Here is a 19,240-nt window from a genome sequence, read left to right on the forward strand (position 1 = left end):
ATAGCCGACTGAATCAAACTGAGATGCCCTTTGGGAAACATAATGTAACCGGGATCAGCTGGGCATTTAATCAGCTGCGGAAGAGGAAAGAAAAGCCACTGATACATGTACTTAGTGTACCAGATCACAGAAAAATAACAGAACACAGAGAATCACAGCTGCTCTCTTTGCATAAACAGGTAATTTCAGGCGATACATCAACAAATACTTTTGAGTAGTTATATGCAAACATTCTTCCCAACATGGAGTCTATCATCTAGTTGGAGAAATGATAGATACACTGAAATAGTTTAAATACTAGTCAGTGTATAAAGTCAGAGGATCACATGACACACATTTTAAAAGCAGCAGTTTAAAACCTCTTCATGGCGGACTGGCATTCACTACTTTAAACTCAATATTTTGTGGGTTTCCATTTTGTGGGAAATATGGAATTCTAGTTAAATCTCGATTTTAAGAGAAATTTGGAAAATGAAAAAGCCTAAAAGTAGATAACTCACCCTAAATAGGGTTTTAAAAATTCTTATTTCTGGTAATGACTTTTCATTTTCTTAATTTTTATGGCACAATATAAAAGAATAAAAACATTAAAGCACTCCTTCAATAATCTACCTTCCCTGAGAGGTGGATGAAGGAACTTGGGTCATATTTATAGAATGTCAGACTTAAAAGAAAATTAAGTAACTTTCTTTGCAAATGTCTGTTGAGTTCTTTCCAAGCACATCTATTGAGACTGTTCTCAAATTTAATTTGCAGGGGAGCTACATGGAGAGCTATGGCCTTCCCTGGATTCCCTCTGGCCTTTGCAGCTATTAGCCATTGGTAACCCGGGGATTTCATTAATTCAGGATATTCTGTGGGGGGTAGGCACAGGTTTCAGTTTTAAAATGCCCGTCCCTCTAGGAGAATGAATAGTTAATATTATTAGGGACATCTGTGAGCAAGCAAGGTAGCCTCTGCCTAACCAGTTATTTATAATATTTCCTTATTATCTTTGTGATGGCTGATGAATCTCTAGTAATATCCACTGTTTTATTTCTGATATTGGTAATTGTTCCCTTCTATCTCTCTATCTCTCTCTTTTTCTGACTTTCTGCAAGTCTTCTTATGGGTTCATCAATTATATTATTTTTCAGAGAAAATATTTGTTTCATCATTTTTTCTACTGTTTATCTATTTCTATTTAATTAATTTAGATGTCTATCACACTCTTCCTCCTAGTTTCTTTGAGTCTATTTTGCATTACTTTTGCTAAAATCTTGAGGTAGGAACTTAAGTAATTTTTTTCATTCTTTTCTATGTAATGTTGTCATTTACTGTTATAAATTTTCCTCTTGGCACTGTTTTATCTGCATCCCACATATTTTTACGTGTTGTGTTTTTATTTTCACTTCATTCTATGTATTTTTTTCTTTCACTTGAGGCTTTCCCTTTGACTCATGGATTATTTAGAAATGTGTTATTTAATTTCCATATGTTTAGAGATTTTTCTACTGCCTTTTAATCACTTATTTCTAGTTTGATTCCTTTGTGATCAGAGAATAAATGCTCTATGATTTCAGTTCACTTGAATATGTCAAGATCTATTTTCTGGCGCAGGGTGTGATTTATCCTTTGTCAACTTTTCATAGGGGTTTGAAAAACATGTGTATTGAGTTGAGAATTCCGTATTCGTCAGTTAGATCCTGTTGGTTGATTGAATATCCTTTGTGATCTTTTCTGCCTGTTTTCTAAGGGTGCTATAGTTTTCAACTGTACTTGGGGAGGTTGCTATTTTTCTCTTAGCTTTATCGGTTTTTGCTTCTTGTCGTGAAGCTCTGATATTTGGTTTGTGCACATTTAGGAGTCTTACATATTTCTGGTGGGTCAATCCTTTTATTATTTTGTGATGTCCCTCTTTGTCTCGGATACTTTTATTTGCCTTAAGTCTACTTCATCAGATATTAACAAAGGCACTCCTGCTTTTTATTATTAATATTTACATGGTATGTCTTTTCTTTCTTTTACTATCAATATGCATGGGTCATTGATTTTGACATATATTTTAAGCTTCATTAATTGGGTAATTTTTTAATACATTCTGCCTCTCTCTGATGTTTGAGTGGCTTATCTGGACCATTTATATTTAAGGTAATTATGGATATGTTTAGTGCTTTGTCTGGCATTTTATTATTTGTTTATTTCTGGTTCTCATTCCCCTTTTACTGCTTTTCTTGCCTTCCTAGGGGTTATTAAGTTTTGTTTTTTAATTCTATCTTAACCCATTTGTGGTATATTTCATGTATTTCTTTGTAGTTTTCAAAGTGCTTGTTCTGGGCATTACAATAAACATATGTGACTTCTAACAGTCTATTGATACATTTATTTCCTACTGTTACTATAGAATATTCCACAAGGTTGGTGGCTCAGAACAGCAGAAATTTGTACTCTCAGTTCTGGAAACCACAAGTCCAAGTCAGGTTTGCTAGGCCAGCATCAAGATGTGGGCAGAGCTAGAATCACTCCAAAGGCTCTGGGAAACAATTCATCCCTTCCTTCTTCCAGCTTAGGGCAGCTGCTGGCATTCCTTGGCTTGTGGCCACATCAACCCACCCTCTGCATTCAGAGTCACGAGACCATCTTCTCCTCTGCCCAAAATCTCCCTCTGCCTCTGTCTTATATGGATACTAGTGGTGGTATTTAGGGCCCACGTAGATCATTCAGGACAATCCCCTACATTTAGATGCTTAACTTAATCACATTTGCAAAATCTTTCATCTGAAAAGTAAGATTCACAGATTTGAGGGATTAGAGTGAGAGCAGGATTGGACAGGAGTGAGGCCATTATTTATCTTACTACAACTAATGCCAACATTTACCACTTGAAGTATGGAAACCGCACTTGCATTTAGGGCCCTTTACCCCTTCAACTTTTTGAAATTATTATCTGAAGTACCAGACAGTGTTCTAATTGTTGTTTCAATCATTAAGTAAGATTTATGGAACTCATGGTAAACAAAATAGTCCATTTTATGTTGTATAGATTCCTCTTGTTTTCTCTCTTTTGAAAACACAAGTTAAAGTTTCTTTTCTTTTCTTCTTCATTTCTTTACTTTTTGAAGAATGTTCTTGAGCCAACCATTAAGGGCAGGTCTACCACGTACACGTTTGTTTTTTTTTTTTTAATTTGAAATGGAGTCTCACTCTGTTGCCCAGGCTGGAGTTCAGTGATGTGATCTCGACTCACTGCAAGCTCCGCCTTCCAGGTTCACGCCATTCTCCTGCCTTAGCCTCCCAAGTAGCTGGAACTACAGGCGCCCACCACCTCGCCCAGCTAATTTCTTGTATTTTTAGTGGAGACAGGGTTTCACCACGTCAACCAGGATGGTCTCGATCTCCTGACCTTGTGATCTGCCCACCTCGGCCTCCCAAAGCGCTGGGACTACAGGCGTGAGCCACCGCACCCAGCCTACCACCTACTCTTAATTTGCAGCAACAAATTCTTTGCCTGATTTTTTTTTTTAAGTTCCCTTTATTTCTGAAGGATAGATTCACTGAATATAAATTTGTGGTTGACAGTTCTTCCTTCTGGCCTCCATGATCCCAAATGGGGAAATCCTTGTCATTGAAGTAGTTTTTTCCTGTAGGTAACATTTTGTTTCTTTTTGGTTGTTTTTTCTGTCTTTAGTTTTTAAAAGTTGTATTAGATGTGTCTTGGAATGGACTTTTTTGGGTTTATTTTTGAGAGGTTAACTTAGATTTTTTTGGGTCTATAAATTCATGTGTTTTGCAAAATTTGGGAAGTTTTCAGCAATTTTTTTTAAATAATTTCAACGCCAGCATCTATCTTGTCTCCTTCTGGAATTCTAATGACAAAAAATAGTTGGATTTTTGTGTGCGTGTGTTTTTGTTTTGTTTTGTTTTGTCCCGTAGACCTCTGAAGCTTTGTTCCTTTTCCTTTAATTTTTTTATTTTTGAGACGCAGTCTTGCTCCATTGCTCCAGGAGACTGGAGTGCAATGGCACGATCTTGGCTTACTGCAACCTCCGCCTTCTGGGTTCAAGCAATTCTCCTGCCTCAACTTCTTGAGTAGTTGGGACTATAGGTGCGTGCCAGCACACTCGGCTAATTTTTGTTGTATTTTAATAAAGACAGGGTTTCACTGTGTTGCCCAGGCCGGTCTTGAACTCCTGAGCTCAGGCAATCTGCCCACCTCGGCCTCCCAGGTGAGATTACAGGTGTGAGCCACCGCTCCCAGCCCCTTTTCCATTTTTTAGTCTGTTTTCTCTCTGTTGTTCGATGTAGGAGAATTCCATTGATCTCAAGTTCACTGATTCTATTATTGCTCATTTCAATTTTAGTATTAAGCAAATCTAGCAATTTTTAGTTTTCTCGTCTGTTATTGTATTTTTAGTTCCATAATTTCCTTTTAGTTCATTTTTATAACTTATATTTATCTTATCTTTTCATCTGTTTGCAGATAATTTGTAAATGATCACTGAAGCATTTTTAAGAGGGCTGGCTCTGAAGCCCAACCTCTGATTCATTTCTGTTGGGGTTGGTTGATTGTCTTTCGTCATTCAACCCGTGATCTCCGTGGCTCTTGGTGCAATGATTGTGTCCCGGCTCTTTTGTCTGTCATGTTAGGTATTGCTAGGTACTATTTACATCTTTTATTGGGTTGATGAAAAAGCAATTGTGGTTTTTGCCATTGAAAGTAATGGCATTTATGCCATTGAAAGTAATGGCAGGCTGGGCACGGTGGTTCACACCTGTAATCCCAGCACTTTGGGAGGCCGAGGTGGGCAGATCACCTGAGGTCGGGAGTTGAAGACCAGCCTGACCAACATGGAAAAACCCCATCTCTACTAAAAATACAAAATTAGCTGGGCATGGTGGTGCATGCCTGTAATCCCAGCTACTTGGGAGGTTGAGGCAAGAGAATCACTTGAACCTGGGAGGCAGAGGTTGCAGTGAGCCAAGATCATGCCACTGCACTCCAGCCTGGGCGACAAGAGTCAAACTTCATCTAAAAAATAAATAAATAAATAAAAATAATGGCAAAAACTGCAATTGCTTTTGTACTCACCTAATATTTTAGCAAGCAAGTAGCTTGCTTAGGCTTGGCATGTGGGTCTCAGCCCATTTTGTGGGCTGAGGAGGAGGTTCCAATGATAATTTGACTATTGGAGCCTTCAGGGGTTTACTTTGATCTGCTCAGTGGATTTAGTGCCCAAGGAGGCTCCACTGCTGTCTGCTGGTGCTGCCTGAGGGGGCAGAAGGATTTCCCAGGCTTGGAGTGCATGGGGTTGGGTGGGCTGGAGGAGATGTTGGTGAGGGGATGAGAGAGGTCAGAGGGACCCCTTTTTCCAGTGCCCCCTCACCTATTCCACCCGCTCTCCCCCTGTGTCTGGTTGGGGAGGAGACTCAGTCTCAGACCTACTGGGACACAGGGACTTCCCAGGTGAGATGTCGTATATAGCTGCATCCCTCTTGCAGGTTCTGCCTTCTTAGATATTTTTCCTTTGACAAGGCAGCCCTGGGACCACAACGAACATGAAGCCTTTCTTGGATGTTTGTTGTTGGTGTGGCTCTTACATCCATTTTCTTTGTGGTGGTGCTGCCTGTCTGGTAGTCAGACGGGTCACAGTTGCATCTGGAGAAGGGATGGGCTTGCTGGGGTCCTTCTGTTTCCTGGTCAGGGGTGGAAAACAGCAGGTCAGAGTGGCCTTCTGTTTGTGATAGCCCACAAGTCACCCCATGCTCTGCTGTTTCTCTGGTCCTGGGTCCAGGCCAGCTTGTCTTTCTCCTATCACTTTTTAGCAGTGTCTTCTGGTAGCTTATTGTGCCGTTACCAGGCCTGATACTTGTGTTTTACACAGAGGGGGATGGAAAAAAGGATCTCCATGTCATGAGGACTGGCAGTCCATATACTTTTAAATAGTGTGGGCTGCGCTCAGTAAAGGAAATCTGTAAAGTACCATCACTTTGGGCTTCAGTCAACTTTTATTTTCCCCTTTGATCTGCAAGATCAAGAGGTTTGGATTAGATCTTTTTCATGCAGTTCCACACATGAACAATTTATAATTCAGATAATGTTTAGTGAATTTAAAATAACGATTGTAAATGATTGATGTAAGTCACACCATCTTCTACGCCACCTGGCTGTAATGGATTTCAGCACAGGAAATAAAGTCTGCCATAGTTGAATGAGGCATGCGCATGGGTCAAAGTAAATGAAATCTAAAGCTTGTTCTAATTTCATGGTGATGGCCGTGGGGAAACATAATAACTTCAGTATATGTATGAATTGCCTTCAGTTTTAACATTGTATTTAATACTATGATTATTTATTCAATAAAAGCACTCCCTTGATTTATTTTTCAGTCAGCTGGATTAATAAATCAGATTCCTGCTCCTTTCCACCTGCCCCGGCCCTCTGCAGTATTACACATTATGTAAATAAACATGGAATCAGTATCTTCCGTGTCCTGGGAGCCTGGCTAGGTGCTGGGTAGGTGGAGAAACTGTAACTCACTTTCCTTGCTCTTAGTTCCTGCTCAATACTGTATCTGAAGATATGTGAGAGACCCAAGAGTGCAAATACGGCCTTCCAGAGCGTAATTGCCTTCTGCCTTGGCTTATCAAACAACTGAGTTGACTTCTAACTCTGCCCCCGGCTCCTTTGCACCTGCCAATTTGTTCCGGAGATATTTATCAACACATCTCTGAAACTCATTACTGGTATTTTACTCCATCCTCAAGAGGAATGACTCTGCCCAGGTTCCCAGGTGCTGAACAGATAGTACCGTGTCCTTACTTATCCTTATTAATCTCCAGCTCATCCTGTGTCTACCCAATTAAGGCAGGTAGTCAATTAAATCACACAATTAAGTACTCTGTGTTTTCTCCACATTCTGAACAATTTATGCTATTCATGGACATTAAAGGAACATAAAGACTACAAAGTAGTTCAGTTTTAGGCAAGTTTTTATCTTAAGGGCAGGCTTTACTTTTCCATTGCCCAATTTACAATTGTAATGAGTATATTAAAGGTTTAGTACATCCCCCCCTTTTTTTTAATTCAGGTACATGCCCATAAGATCCAGGCATCTCATATTGCAGGTGCTACGTTGCATCAGTGTTGTATTTTGACAACTTCGTGACACATGCAGAATTTTTCTTCAGGTCTGAACAAATTATCTTTAAGTGATATACAGTAAAGTAGAACTTTTTGTCTGTACATATCTATGACTGTAAATACATGCGTAGATTTGTGTAACCACCGGCAAAATCAGAACACAGAACATTCCCTTCACTTCAAAATACTATAGTATCCCTTTGTGGTGACAGGCTCCCCCACCTTAAACCCTGAACTACTTACTGATTCACTTTATTTTTTTTTTTTTGAGGTGGAGTCTCGCTCTGTTGCCGAGGATGGAGTGCAGTGACACAATCTTGGCTCACTGCAACCTCTGCTTCCCAGGTTCAAGCCATTCCCTTACCTAAGCCTCCCAAATAGCTGGGATTACAGATGCCTGCCACCAAGCCTGGCTCATGTTCATATTTTTAGTAGAGATGGAGTTTCACCATGTTGGCCAGGCTGGTCTCAAACTCCTGACCTCAAATAATCTGCCCGTCTGGGCCTCAAAAAAGTGCTGGGATTACAGGCGTGAGCCACCACGCCTGGCTGATTCATTATTTATTGTTGTAATTTTGTCTTTTTGAGAATGTCACGCCATTGGATGTGTGCTCTGTGTAACCTTTGAGATTGCAAGCGGAAAAGCCAAGTGGTACAGCCATTCTGGAAAATAGGTTGGTAGTTTCATCTGAGGGTAAATATACATCAATCATATGGCCCAGAAATCGCACTCCTAAGTATTTACCCTAGAAAAATGAAATTTATACCATGTAATGTTTATGGTAACTGTTCATAGTTGCCAGAATAGAAGCATTGGAAATATTCTTTGACAGGGAATTGGAAAAACACATGTATACTTTTACAAAAGAATTATACTCAGTACTCCCAAAAGCAAACTATTGATACACACAACGACATGGGAATTTCACTGGGTTATGTTGATGAAAGATTTCAGAGTCAGAGTTAGGTTTTATCCATCTGTCGTTTTGTTTTTGTTTTTGTTTTTTGGTTGAGCCAAGCCCTCGCTATGTTGCCTGGGCTGGTCTTGAGCTCATGGACTCAAGTGGTCCTCCCACCTCAGCCTCCCAAAGTGCTGGGATTACAGGCATGAGCCGCCACACCCAGCCCTTAACACATGTATTTGACGTAGATTAGAATAGAACTATTGAACCATTTAGCAAGGTCCAAAGGTAAGATTTGTTCAGAGATGAGACTGTTCTTGTCTACACAGTAAAATCACAAGTAACCAAAACATCACAAAGTTACTGTATCTTGTGGTTGTAATTAAGCTTTCGAGAAGACTGACACATTTGCATTGGAAAGAGTTTAGTTACATTCTCAAAGAGTTAAATGTACTCACAAAGTGCTCTAGTTGTAAGACAGGAACAAATACATAATCAAATGTCATTTCCTGCATTTTGGGTTAACCACTTCACATACTTGAAATTAGAGAAATAATCACTGTTGATTTCAGTTCAGCATTGATACTGACTGCAACCAGACCTATCAATGTGAGACAGCAGTATCTTCACTGAAATCTGTGCAAAAGATCATAGAATTTTAGGTCTGAGGAATTCCTTCATGGTGGATTAATAAAATTATCTTGTTTCGTAGATGAGGAACCTGGAATAGAGATAAAATGATTTAGCTAAAATCACAGATGAATTAATGACAGAGCCATAACAGATCTCCAAATGTTAAGCCCTTGGTATGCTGCCTAAGATAACACTAAGATTTAAATCATTATTTGGAAATATCCCTATAAAATTTAAACATGTAGCTGTATAATGAATACAATGTCGATTAATTTATATTTTTATTTATGGATTTATTTTTAAAATGTGTATGTTATTTACTACAGACTAGGGATAAAGTGGCCAAGAGACATAGAATTGCACCCAGAGAGCTCAGAATTTGAAAGAAGGTGGAGGTTGAAGCAGATGTCTATGAAACTGAATTGCGTGAAAGATTCTATTATGACCTAGAGGCAAAAAGTCCTAATCTGGCCTCAAGAGGCTAAGAAATGCCCGGTGAGAATCCTCACAGTCTTCAAAGACTCTTAGCTTAGCAGGAAGAATTGACAGTCCATCCAGGGATTTCAGGTCTGCAAAGCCCTGGGAACTGAGAAATGCCATCATTTTGGAGAATGGGGAAACATAAATATGGCTGGAGCTGAACACGCCTGGGAGATGACAGAGTTTTAGACTGCAGGGCTGGGGGGCGAAAAGGCAGGCAGCTACAATATGATGGCTTATTTCTCCAAAATAAAATTACATTTTCTTCTATCAAAAATAGATTGATGTATTTAGTGTTTCATTAGGATAACTTTATTTTTAAGTTTAAATCAGAACAATACTATAGAGTCAACTCAGGGAAAAATTGAGCTGTGTTAAAGAAAGCAAGAGTAATTATGTAACTATATGTTATGAAAAATGTTAAAGTATAGTTAAGTTCCCACTTAACATCATTAATAGGTCTTTGGAAACTGTGACTTCAAGTAAAACTTTGTATAACAAAACCAATTTCCCCTTAGGCTAATTGATATAAACAAGAGTTAAGTTCCTACAGCATATTTCTGCTTGCAAAAAGCATGACCAAGCTTCTGCATAAAGACCAAAACACTTCTAATATTAAACATTTAAATAAATGTGAGCTATACACACTTTTAAGAAAGATTAATGAAAACATGTAAGATTACTGTTTACCCAATTTTTGGTGGATGGATGAGTGACAGTCGTAGGGGTGGAGGTTGGTTACATCAAGGGATAAATAAATATTTGTTTGCCGAGAACATTGTCAGGAAAACCTCCTCCCCGCAGAGAGGTCAAAAACATTTACACATGTGACAGCTCCCTGAGCACTTTCCTATTGCATTGTTTATTGTCCTGCATTTGTATGATTGTCATATACTTGACACATTTTTATTTGACAACAATTTATATTCATTCATTCATTCCTTTTCCAACCAGCTCATTAGCTAATGCCAATAAACCTCACATGCACAGCTTTGGGATGTGGGAGAAAACCTGGGAGCAAATCCAGGCAGACATGGGGAACATGCCAATTCCATTGATATGGTTTGGCTCTGTGTCCCCACCCAAATCTCATCTCCAATTGTAATCCCCATAATCCCCATGTATTGAGGGAGGGACCTGGTGGGAGGTGATTGGATCATGGGGGCAGTTTCCTCCATGCTGTTCTCATGATGGTGAAGGAGTTTTCACCAGATCTGATGGTTTTATGTTTGACGTTCCTCCTTCACATGCTCTCTCCTGCTGCCTTGTAAGATGTGCCTTGCTTCCCTTTCACCCTCTACCATGCTTGTAAGTTTCCTGAGGCCTCCCCAGCCATGTGGAACTAGGAGTCAGTTAAACTTCCTTTCTTTATAAATTACGCAGTCTCTCGGTCTTGGATAATATCTTTATAGCAGTGTGAGAGTAGACTGATACACCCATACAGACACTACCCCTGCTAGGAATCTGTCTTCTTCATCAATATTGTAATGAAATGACATTGAACAAGATGACTTTATTTGAGCACCTACTGTATTTAATCATAGCCAGTATCTATTTTATTTTTTAGTTATTATTATTTTGAAAATCCTGTTTCAAACAGGTAAGCAGTTGCAAAGGGTAACAATATTGCTTGCTTCTTTGTTTTAAAGAAATCATTTCTCAGTGTTAGCAAATTAGCAAGCCAATATAGTTCTCAAAACCTGAAAGAGGAACAAAAGTTCTTTTGTTTTAAATAATTATAAAATAACATAAAAATTTAAAAATAAATTAAAAAGTGTTTTTACTGTATGAAATTTTTGTAAGTTAATTAGCTTTAAAATAACTATAATAAGCTGTAATTACAGTTCTTCCCATAAATATAACTGTCACATAGCAGGCTTAAAATAAATTCCAAAATGAGTAATAAACATAAACCTGATTTGACATTTGATTGAAAGAACTTTGTGCGGAATCTGGCTTTGTGCTTGCTGACTGTTTCATGCAAGTGAACAAAGTAATATAAGATTAAAGCAAAGTTCAGTACAGAGCTTAAGAAACTAAATATATCGACTTAGAGGTATGTCTAAAGTAGTTGAATAGACAGTATAAGTCTTTTCAATGTGTAAGAATTTTCTACATCACAATTATGTTTTTAATAAGTTAAAATCAAGTCGAATGTCTAGGGGAGATGAAATGCCAGAATCAGGAGACAGAGTTAGGAGCCTACTTTGGTGGGGTGGGTGTGAGATAATCAGTGTTCAACGGAGAGGTTGGAAATGGGGAGAAAACAATGGTGTGAAAAACATCAAAGAAGTACGAGGAAAATAAACTCCCCCAGCAGTTGCTTCTAGTGGCCAATGGCTGGTGACGTGAAAAGAGTAAAAAAAACTTAGGAGATTTTGAGAGGCAGGTATTTCATGTTTTGACTGCCCTAAATGTTTTCCCTCTCATAGTTATGAGTAAAGTTATCTGCTGAGAACAGGAGAAATAAGGGCTTGGAATGGGCTTGAGAAAAATGGTGATGACTTAGGGCAATAACAGATGGCAATAGGAAAAATACACTGAGTATAATTCAGGAAAAAAATGTGTCACCATATGACCAGTGTGAGTCTGAAAATCATATTTTTATATATATATATATATCAGTATAAATCAGCGAGTTCTTCATCATCCTTCTTTTGCACACATACGGGAAGATAGAGAGTGGATGGTTGGATTGATCTCGAGTTGGGGTTTTGTAAGAGATATGACAGTTGGGTAGTAGGCTTTAACACAATTAAGGCGCTGGAAAGATAGAATAGCAGAGTATCAATCATGTTGTCCAGGCTGGGTAGAAAAGTGACCAAATCATTAGTAGAGGTCCCCAAGAATTGGGGAGTGTGTTTCAAAAAGTACACACTTATTACAGTTAAAAGATACTGCAGTGTCGTCAGAAAGAGGGGTTAGGTGCCTAAGTTTGTTATGATAAAGAGTAGCAAGGTGCAAGGTATGAAATCACTGGTCATACCTTGATGTCATACCTTGCAGTGGAGTGGAGAGAAAAGTTATTGGGTTAGAATTATCAGACTGCCCACAGGGAGCAATGACAACAAGCCAGGGACTACAGGAAGGGAGAGGACGATGATGGACCGCGGTAGAGTCATGTTGCATGGTGGCGTAAGTCTCGAAGTCAAAGCGGTGTAAAAGAGAGAAGCGAGTGGGAGTGGGGAACACAGATCAGAAGGGTGCTGACACCACCTCTAAGCCTAAAGGGAGAAGGGAAAAACGCTCTCCTCTACTCATTTTGCATGTGAACCAGGTGCCATGTGTATGTTAACATGTAGGGAAAAACTAAGGGCTATGCACACATTCTTCTTTCACTGTATAGTATTAAAACAGTACGTTTTCTTTCCTCTTCCTTCTTCTACCCAAAACCATGAATTTGACTTAAGATACATATTTTTCCTTTATATATTCACTTACCTTAGGGAATAGTAACAGAAAGGAAGGAAGGAAGGAAGGAAGGAAGGAAGGAAGGAAGGAAGGAAGGAAGGAAGGAAGGAAGGCAGGCAGGCAGGCAGGAGAAGAAAGGAGGGAGAGAGGGAGGGAAGGAAGGAGAGAGGAAGGAGAGAGGGAGGGAGGGAGAGAAGGAAGGGAGGGAGGGAGAGAAGGAAGGAAGGAGGGAGAGAGGGAGAGAAGGAAGGAAGTAAGGAAGGAGAGAGGAAGAAGGAAGGAGGGAGGGAGGGATGGAAGGAAGGAGGGAGGCAGGGAGAGAGGGAAGAAAGGAAGGAGGGAGGAAGGGAGGGAGGGAAGAAAGGGAAGGAAGGAAGGAAGGAAGGAAGGAAGGAAGGAAGGAAGGAAGGAAGGAACTAAGCCAGATTCCAAACTTGATATACAGAAATGCCTGCAACTGATGCTTACGGAATATAATTTGTTGTAATTGCATGTGGAACGCTTACCAAAATTGACTGTATTTTAATCAAAACTGCTAATTTCTGACAAGGACTGGTGTCTTCACTACAATATATGAAGAGAGTTTTCAATATTTAAAAGGAAGAAAAGAGAGACCTCTCATTAAAGAAGACGTATAAATGGCACGAGACAATGTTTTACATCATTACCAATTAGTTAAATGCACATAGCTATTAGAGAAGTGCAAAAATATGCTGACAACACCAAATGCATATTGAGAATACAAAGGATTTGGGCTGCTCACACATTGTTAGTGGGAAGGTACAACCAGTCTGGGGAGAAATTTGGTAGTTTCTTTAAACACTAAACATGATTATACAATGCAGCTATTGCCCTCTTGGGCTTTTATCTCAGGTAAATGAAGATTTACACTCACACAAAAACCTGCACACACATGTTCATAGCAGCTTTAGGTGTCATCTGCCAAAACTAGTATCAGCCCAAATAAACCTTAACCAGGTGGATGATTAAGCAAGCTGTGGTATATCGACAACATGACCTACTAACAAGCGACAAAAGGGAACAAACTGTTGGTAGAAACAACAACTGGGATAAATCTTCTAGGAATTAAGCTAAGTGAATAAAATCGAATCCCAAGTTGTTAAACCCTCTGATTTCATTTGTATGATTTTTTTAAATGAATAATTTAGAGATGGAGACTGATTAGTGGTTGGCAGGGGTTAGGGACAATGAAGGGGGTGTAGCAAGAGGGGCAGCAGTGTGATTTTAAGGGCACAGCACTGGAGAATTTGGAGGGAATGGAGCTGCCCTGCATTGACTATGGTGGTGGATTCAGGAGCCGAGACATGTGACATATTTGTGCAGAGCTACGTGCACAAATGCACATACGAAATATGAATAAAACAGGGAGAGTTTTAACGAGGCTGGTAGGTTGTATCCATGTCAATATCCTGGTTGTTACGGTTTTGCAAGATGTTACCAGTCGGGGAAACTAGGTAAATAACACATGTGATCTCTTTATATTATTTTGTACTACCTACCGCATGTGTCTACAATTATCTTCATAAAAATTTCAAGATTTTAAAAATATTAATCATCCCCTCCTTGTGTTTATACACTGTAAATTCTATGTAGAAATGGAAGTAAATGAAGCTACTACCAACAATAACATGAATACATTTCGCCAACATAATGTTGAACAAAATGTTGTATATAATATGATTTCATTTGTAAAAAAAACATTAAAGAAGGTGTAAAACTGATAGTTTGGCAAGATGGGAGGAGAGGATGGTGACTGGGAGAAGGTACAAGAAGGCTTTGGGGTATTGGCCGTTCTCTTAAGGGTTGACCTGTGTGGTGGTTCACTTTGTAAAAATTCATGGAGTTAGACATTCATGATCTGTGCGCTTTTTGGCTTGTTATGCTTCAATAAATGTATGAATAAGAAAGAAAGAAAAAATCTCTCTTCAAACAAGCCAACAAAACAAGCAAATGAAAAAGAACAATCTTGCCAACAAAGACAAATCTTAAGACAGAAATACATATTTAGTTACCGCACATCATTCACAGAAATATTTTCCTCTTTTCAATTTGTGTGTAACATTGCATGAGTTACTCGCATATAATGACAGTTGTTCATCTTCCTTTGAAGAATCCGGTGCTCTGTGCTGCCTAAGGTGAGGATGTTGGGTTGATAGACAGATGATATGATTGATGGGGCAAATCATATGCTCATATTCCTGAAACTACTTTGCCGAAAGTCAAGCTTCCTATTTGATTAGGGACATTTGTTGTGGTTGAATTGATTTTTTTCTTACACTTTTTCTATTTCAACGTGCTTTTCTGTCAGCATGTTGAGTTCAGTCAATGGATTTTGTGTTTCTTTTCACTGGCTGACAGCAGCCCCTATGTGACTGTTTTGTTAATACACAATGAATGCTTCACTGAAACTCACATTTGGTGTGACCCAGACATTAACATGCAGGGGGAGTGTTCAATAAATGCTGCCAAATCTAGTTCAGCTATGCATGCTGTTCTTTTCAAAATTCTCTTAATGTATAATTATCTATAACATATTTTAAAAGGAGAGTTTGTGATAAATTTACATACTAGTTCTAGACTAGACAATGAAAACCTTTTGTGAATGAACCCATACAATTTCTTGTGATAGAGATGCTTTCTCTTTCATGGCTGGTGTTGTGCAATCCTACAGCAACCGTGCACATCTCTAGTCACCTCAGATGAACAACTGTCCCATATTTTTTCCAGGACTGTCCCAGTTTTAACACTGTTACTCCTGCACCTGGGGAAGCCCCTCGGTTCCAGGAATATGGGATGGTTGATTGCCCTAAGTTGATTTTTTAAAAGAAAATTCACAAATTGGCGGCCATAGAATAATTTCTGTAAAGCACCAGTGATAGTGATGTTTGAATATTAATATAATGGACAAGAGGCTGTACAGTCTTTGAAAGAGTGTCTTGCTACCTGTATATCTAGGGTTTGGCTGTTTACAGCAGCAAGACCCTCCTTTCAGGTGGAAGTCGATATACTTGTTGCCTTATGTAAAAGCTCTGACATTTCTCTTCCATGCAGGCTCACGGGATCCAGTGTTCCTGACCTCATCGTCAGCATGAGCAACCAGATGTGGCTACATCTGCAGTCGGATGACAGCATTGGGTCGCCTGGGTTTAAAGCTGTTTACCAAGGTATGGTGAGAATACACTTAACAGGGTTGGAAGTTAGCATTCCAACAGAGGGCAGAGACCATTCTGTATTGGTTAGGTAGAAGTAAAATCAACAAGTCAAACAATGCTGATAAATAGGAATCATGATGGGAACTTCCTTAAAGTCTGCTAACACTCGCTTTTGTGAATGAGAATGTTTAACTTCTGAAAACTCGGGTTGCCATGGTATGTGCTGTGATTATCCCAAATTAAAGAGTGAGGTGAAGTATTAGGTGTAAGCTACGAAATATGGGCATATATGTGGATCTTTTGACCATATCATATTGCCTGGTGTTTCCCAAAACCTTTTTTTATGTGAGCAAACATAGAAAAGACAATATAATGAATCTGAAAAGACTTACAATTATAAATTTTTATAAGCCAAATTCAAATATTTGAAATGAAACTCCTGTGCCTGTCATTGTTTTTGAGCTGGTTTACAACTTTACAAGTTATAGAAAACTGACAGCAGTGCAAACAATTTCTGAACCATTGAAATGCAAATGAATTCCCTGTGAAAGAGATGCAATTAATTATTGTCCTGTGGATATTGATTACTTTTAAATTGATTAGCAAATTTATTTCAGTATTTCTGATTGTCTATGTATTTGTGATGTTTGGATACTCCTTTGAAATAGTTTTTAAAATATCTTACTGGTTCCTTCATTAGTAACTGAGTTCCTTAAAATATTTGAACTGATAGATGTGTATGTGTATAGGTAAAAATGAGAATATTTATCTGGAGCTGTTGGAATTGAATTTTATTCTACTTTTTGAATTTGAGTAAATAGGCAGTATGTTCTTGTTTCCCAAGCATATACCATAGGAATAGTTTTAGGGGCTGAAAAATGTAACAAGAAGTTATTACCCATGAAATCAATGAACGAGATAATAAAAAAGCATCCACCAATCCTAAATCAACAAGCACGGTAAGGGACATTGTCGTGAGTCCATGTGAGTGAACACGCCACAGCATGGCTGCTCTCTCTCTCCCTGCGGGCTAAAGGGTCACCATGTTAAAGGGTCCTGTAGTGAGTGGGCCCACCCAGGAGTATCCCCATCTACAAAGCATAAAATAGGTCCCTCCTTGCTGACTCATGGGGTGTGTTGGGGACTTAATGACCCTTTTGAAAAGTAATACTGCAACAAAAACTGTATATTTACATCCCATTCAATGACTAAAACTAGAATGCAGAGGCAAATGCTGAATACCTCCTGACATTTGAATTTTTAGACCTGACCTTCAGTTGAACTTTTATGTGACTGTGCAGTTATTCAAGAAAGTATGGTGGAGATATAATATTTTCCACATGACCTGCATTTACTACTGCCTTTGGTAGAATCTAAAATCATCGGTGAAATACCAGACACTTCCCAACAGCACAAATTGTAGTAAATTCATTTCAGCAGCGTTGAGATGCACATCATGAGGTTTATGGCACCAGGAATAGGAGAGGAGCCTCGTGCCCAAACTGCATCCTTGACTATGAAGAGACATAAATAGTCCCATTAAAAGGTAAACATTCTTCCATGTGTCATATTTCACAGTGAATGACCACACCACATTAATTATAATTACATTTTACCCTAATTAGTGCTGTGGTAAGAGTCTCAGTAGCCACCCATGAGATGTCATAAAAACGTGAATGGCCATCAGTCCTTGAGAGGTGGCCAATTCAATGTCATGTATTATCTTTGACAAAAGAATAGTCCAAAGGTAAAAAGGTAATTAAAACCCGTAACTAATATAACATTTGAGGATTTTAAAAAATTAAGAGATTATAACAGTAGAAGACATTCTAAAAATGCGTATTTCCAGAGTACTATATTAAGCTAACAGTTGAAGACAAAGTGCAAATCACTTATAAAAGTGACCTTTATGCGTATACATAATTTTATATTATTTGACTCAAAGCACAGTTGTTCATAAATTATATTATCAGAAAACAGGCCAGGCAGGGGGGCTGACACCTATAATCATAGCGCTTTGGGAGACCAACGCAGGTGGATCACTTAAGGTCAGGAGTTCCAGACCAGCGTGGCCAACATGGTGAAACCCCTATCTCTCCTCAAAATACAAAAAAAAATTAGCTGTTTGTGGAGGGTGGGCACATCTGTAATCCCAGATACATAGGAGGCTGAGGCAGAAGAATCGCTTGAACCTGGGTAGTGGAGTTTGCAGTGAGCCGAGATCATGCCACTGCACTCCAGCCTAAGCGAGAGAGTAAGACTCCATCTTAATAAAAGAAAAAAAATACCAGAAAATATATACAGCATATATTTACATAGAGTTAAATGTTCTACATGTTGATGTTGCCTGATTTTCACTAACATCTAGTGTTAGGAACACAGGCTGTGGAGCTGGACTCCCCTGAATACTGGTTCCGCTGCTCAGTCACTGAACCTTAGTGTAAGTTATTTAAACCCTTTGTGTATCAGACTCATCATTAAAAAAAAAAAAGTCATAGTAATCACAACTGCTTCATAATTTTATTGAAAAATCAACTGAGTAAAACATGTAAGGCTCATAACACATAGAGTAAGAACTTAAGAAATGCTAGCTCTTATTTCTGTTTGTGTTTTCATTTTAATTTTGAGATTTTTCTACAAACATGATGTTTTCATTATATAAACAATAGTGTGCACAGTAAGACATGTAGACCCAACTGAGGGGTGTTTAGATGAATTGTAAGCACCCCTTCTCTCCAGCTTCGAGCTGAGCCAGTTAACTTCCTCGGAGGCAGCAGCTCTCCACATTTTCTCATAGTCTCCCCAGAAATTTGCAATGTGTGCACTCTCATACCTGGAGTCACAGTCAGTCACTCCGACTACAAACCCTAGACAAACTGCTATGCAAGAAATGCCACATCATCTTGTTTTAACATCGACTTGAATTTCTGAGACTCCGTCCTAACAAAGCTCACTCATTATCGAAGGCCACCCATGTCAACCCTTACTGACCTAACGACTCCAACCTTTACAAGAAATCCAGAATAGCCTGAGTAGTGTAAAATATTTCGGGGGCCCTAAATCTTCGGATCACACTTCTCACCTAAGATGTTCATGGTCTCTTCTACCTTGGGCACTGTTGTCTCTGAGGAAATCTCCCTGGAGGATGCCTTCCTGGCACCCCCACTCCCCCCTGCCAGCACACACGGTAACGGTGAGGGGGCTACCTCAGGACACGAGGACCAAGAGGACCTTGGGTCCACTCTACCCACCTGCGGCCTCCATCATCCTGGGCTCGTAGGCTTGGGCATATCTGAGATTTCTCCATTTGTGCTCTCTCTAACTCAGCAAACACAATCCTCTTTCCTCCATCCCCTCAAGATGCCTGGAGGGTCTACTCAATTAATGGACCCTTTTAGAGGCATTTGTCAGAAAGCAAGTAGGGTGGAGAAATGAAAACCAGGGCCTATGCGTCCCCTGAAAATCACAGTGAGTGGAAAATAGGCAGGAGGGAGCTCAGAGACTGAAAAACAACAGGGGTC

The 19,240-nt window shown here is 39.2% G+C and overlaps 1 protein-coding gene across 1 annotated transcript in view; it reads left to right on the top strand.

The window, feature by feature from the left end:
• Nucleotides 1–19,240, top strand: part of CSMD1 (CUB and Sushi multiple domains 1) — a 2,090,842-nt gene that overhangs the window by 1,548,261 nt on the left and 523,341 nt on the right. Inside the window, exon 12 of the mRNA XM_003271406.4 lies at nt 15,619–15,731. Coding sequence (XP_003271454.2) covers nt 15,619–15,731 — 113 coding nt within the window. The remainder of the gene's footprint in view (nt 1–15,618; nt 15,732–19,240) is intronic.

Source organism: Nomascus leucogenys, chromosome 4, assembly GCF_006542625.1.
Source record: "Nomascus leucogenys isolate Asia chromosome 4, Asia_NLE_v1, whole genome shotgun sequence".
Classification (NCBI taxonomy): Eukaryota; Metazoa; Chordata; class Mammalia; order Primates; family Hylobatidae; genus Nomascus; species Nomascus leucogenys.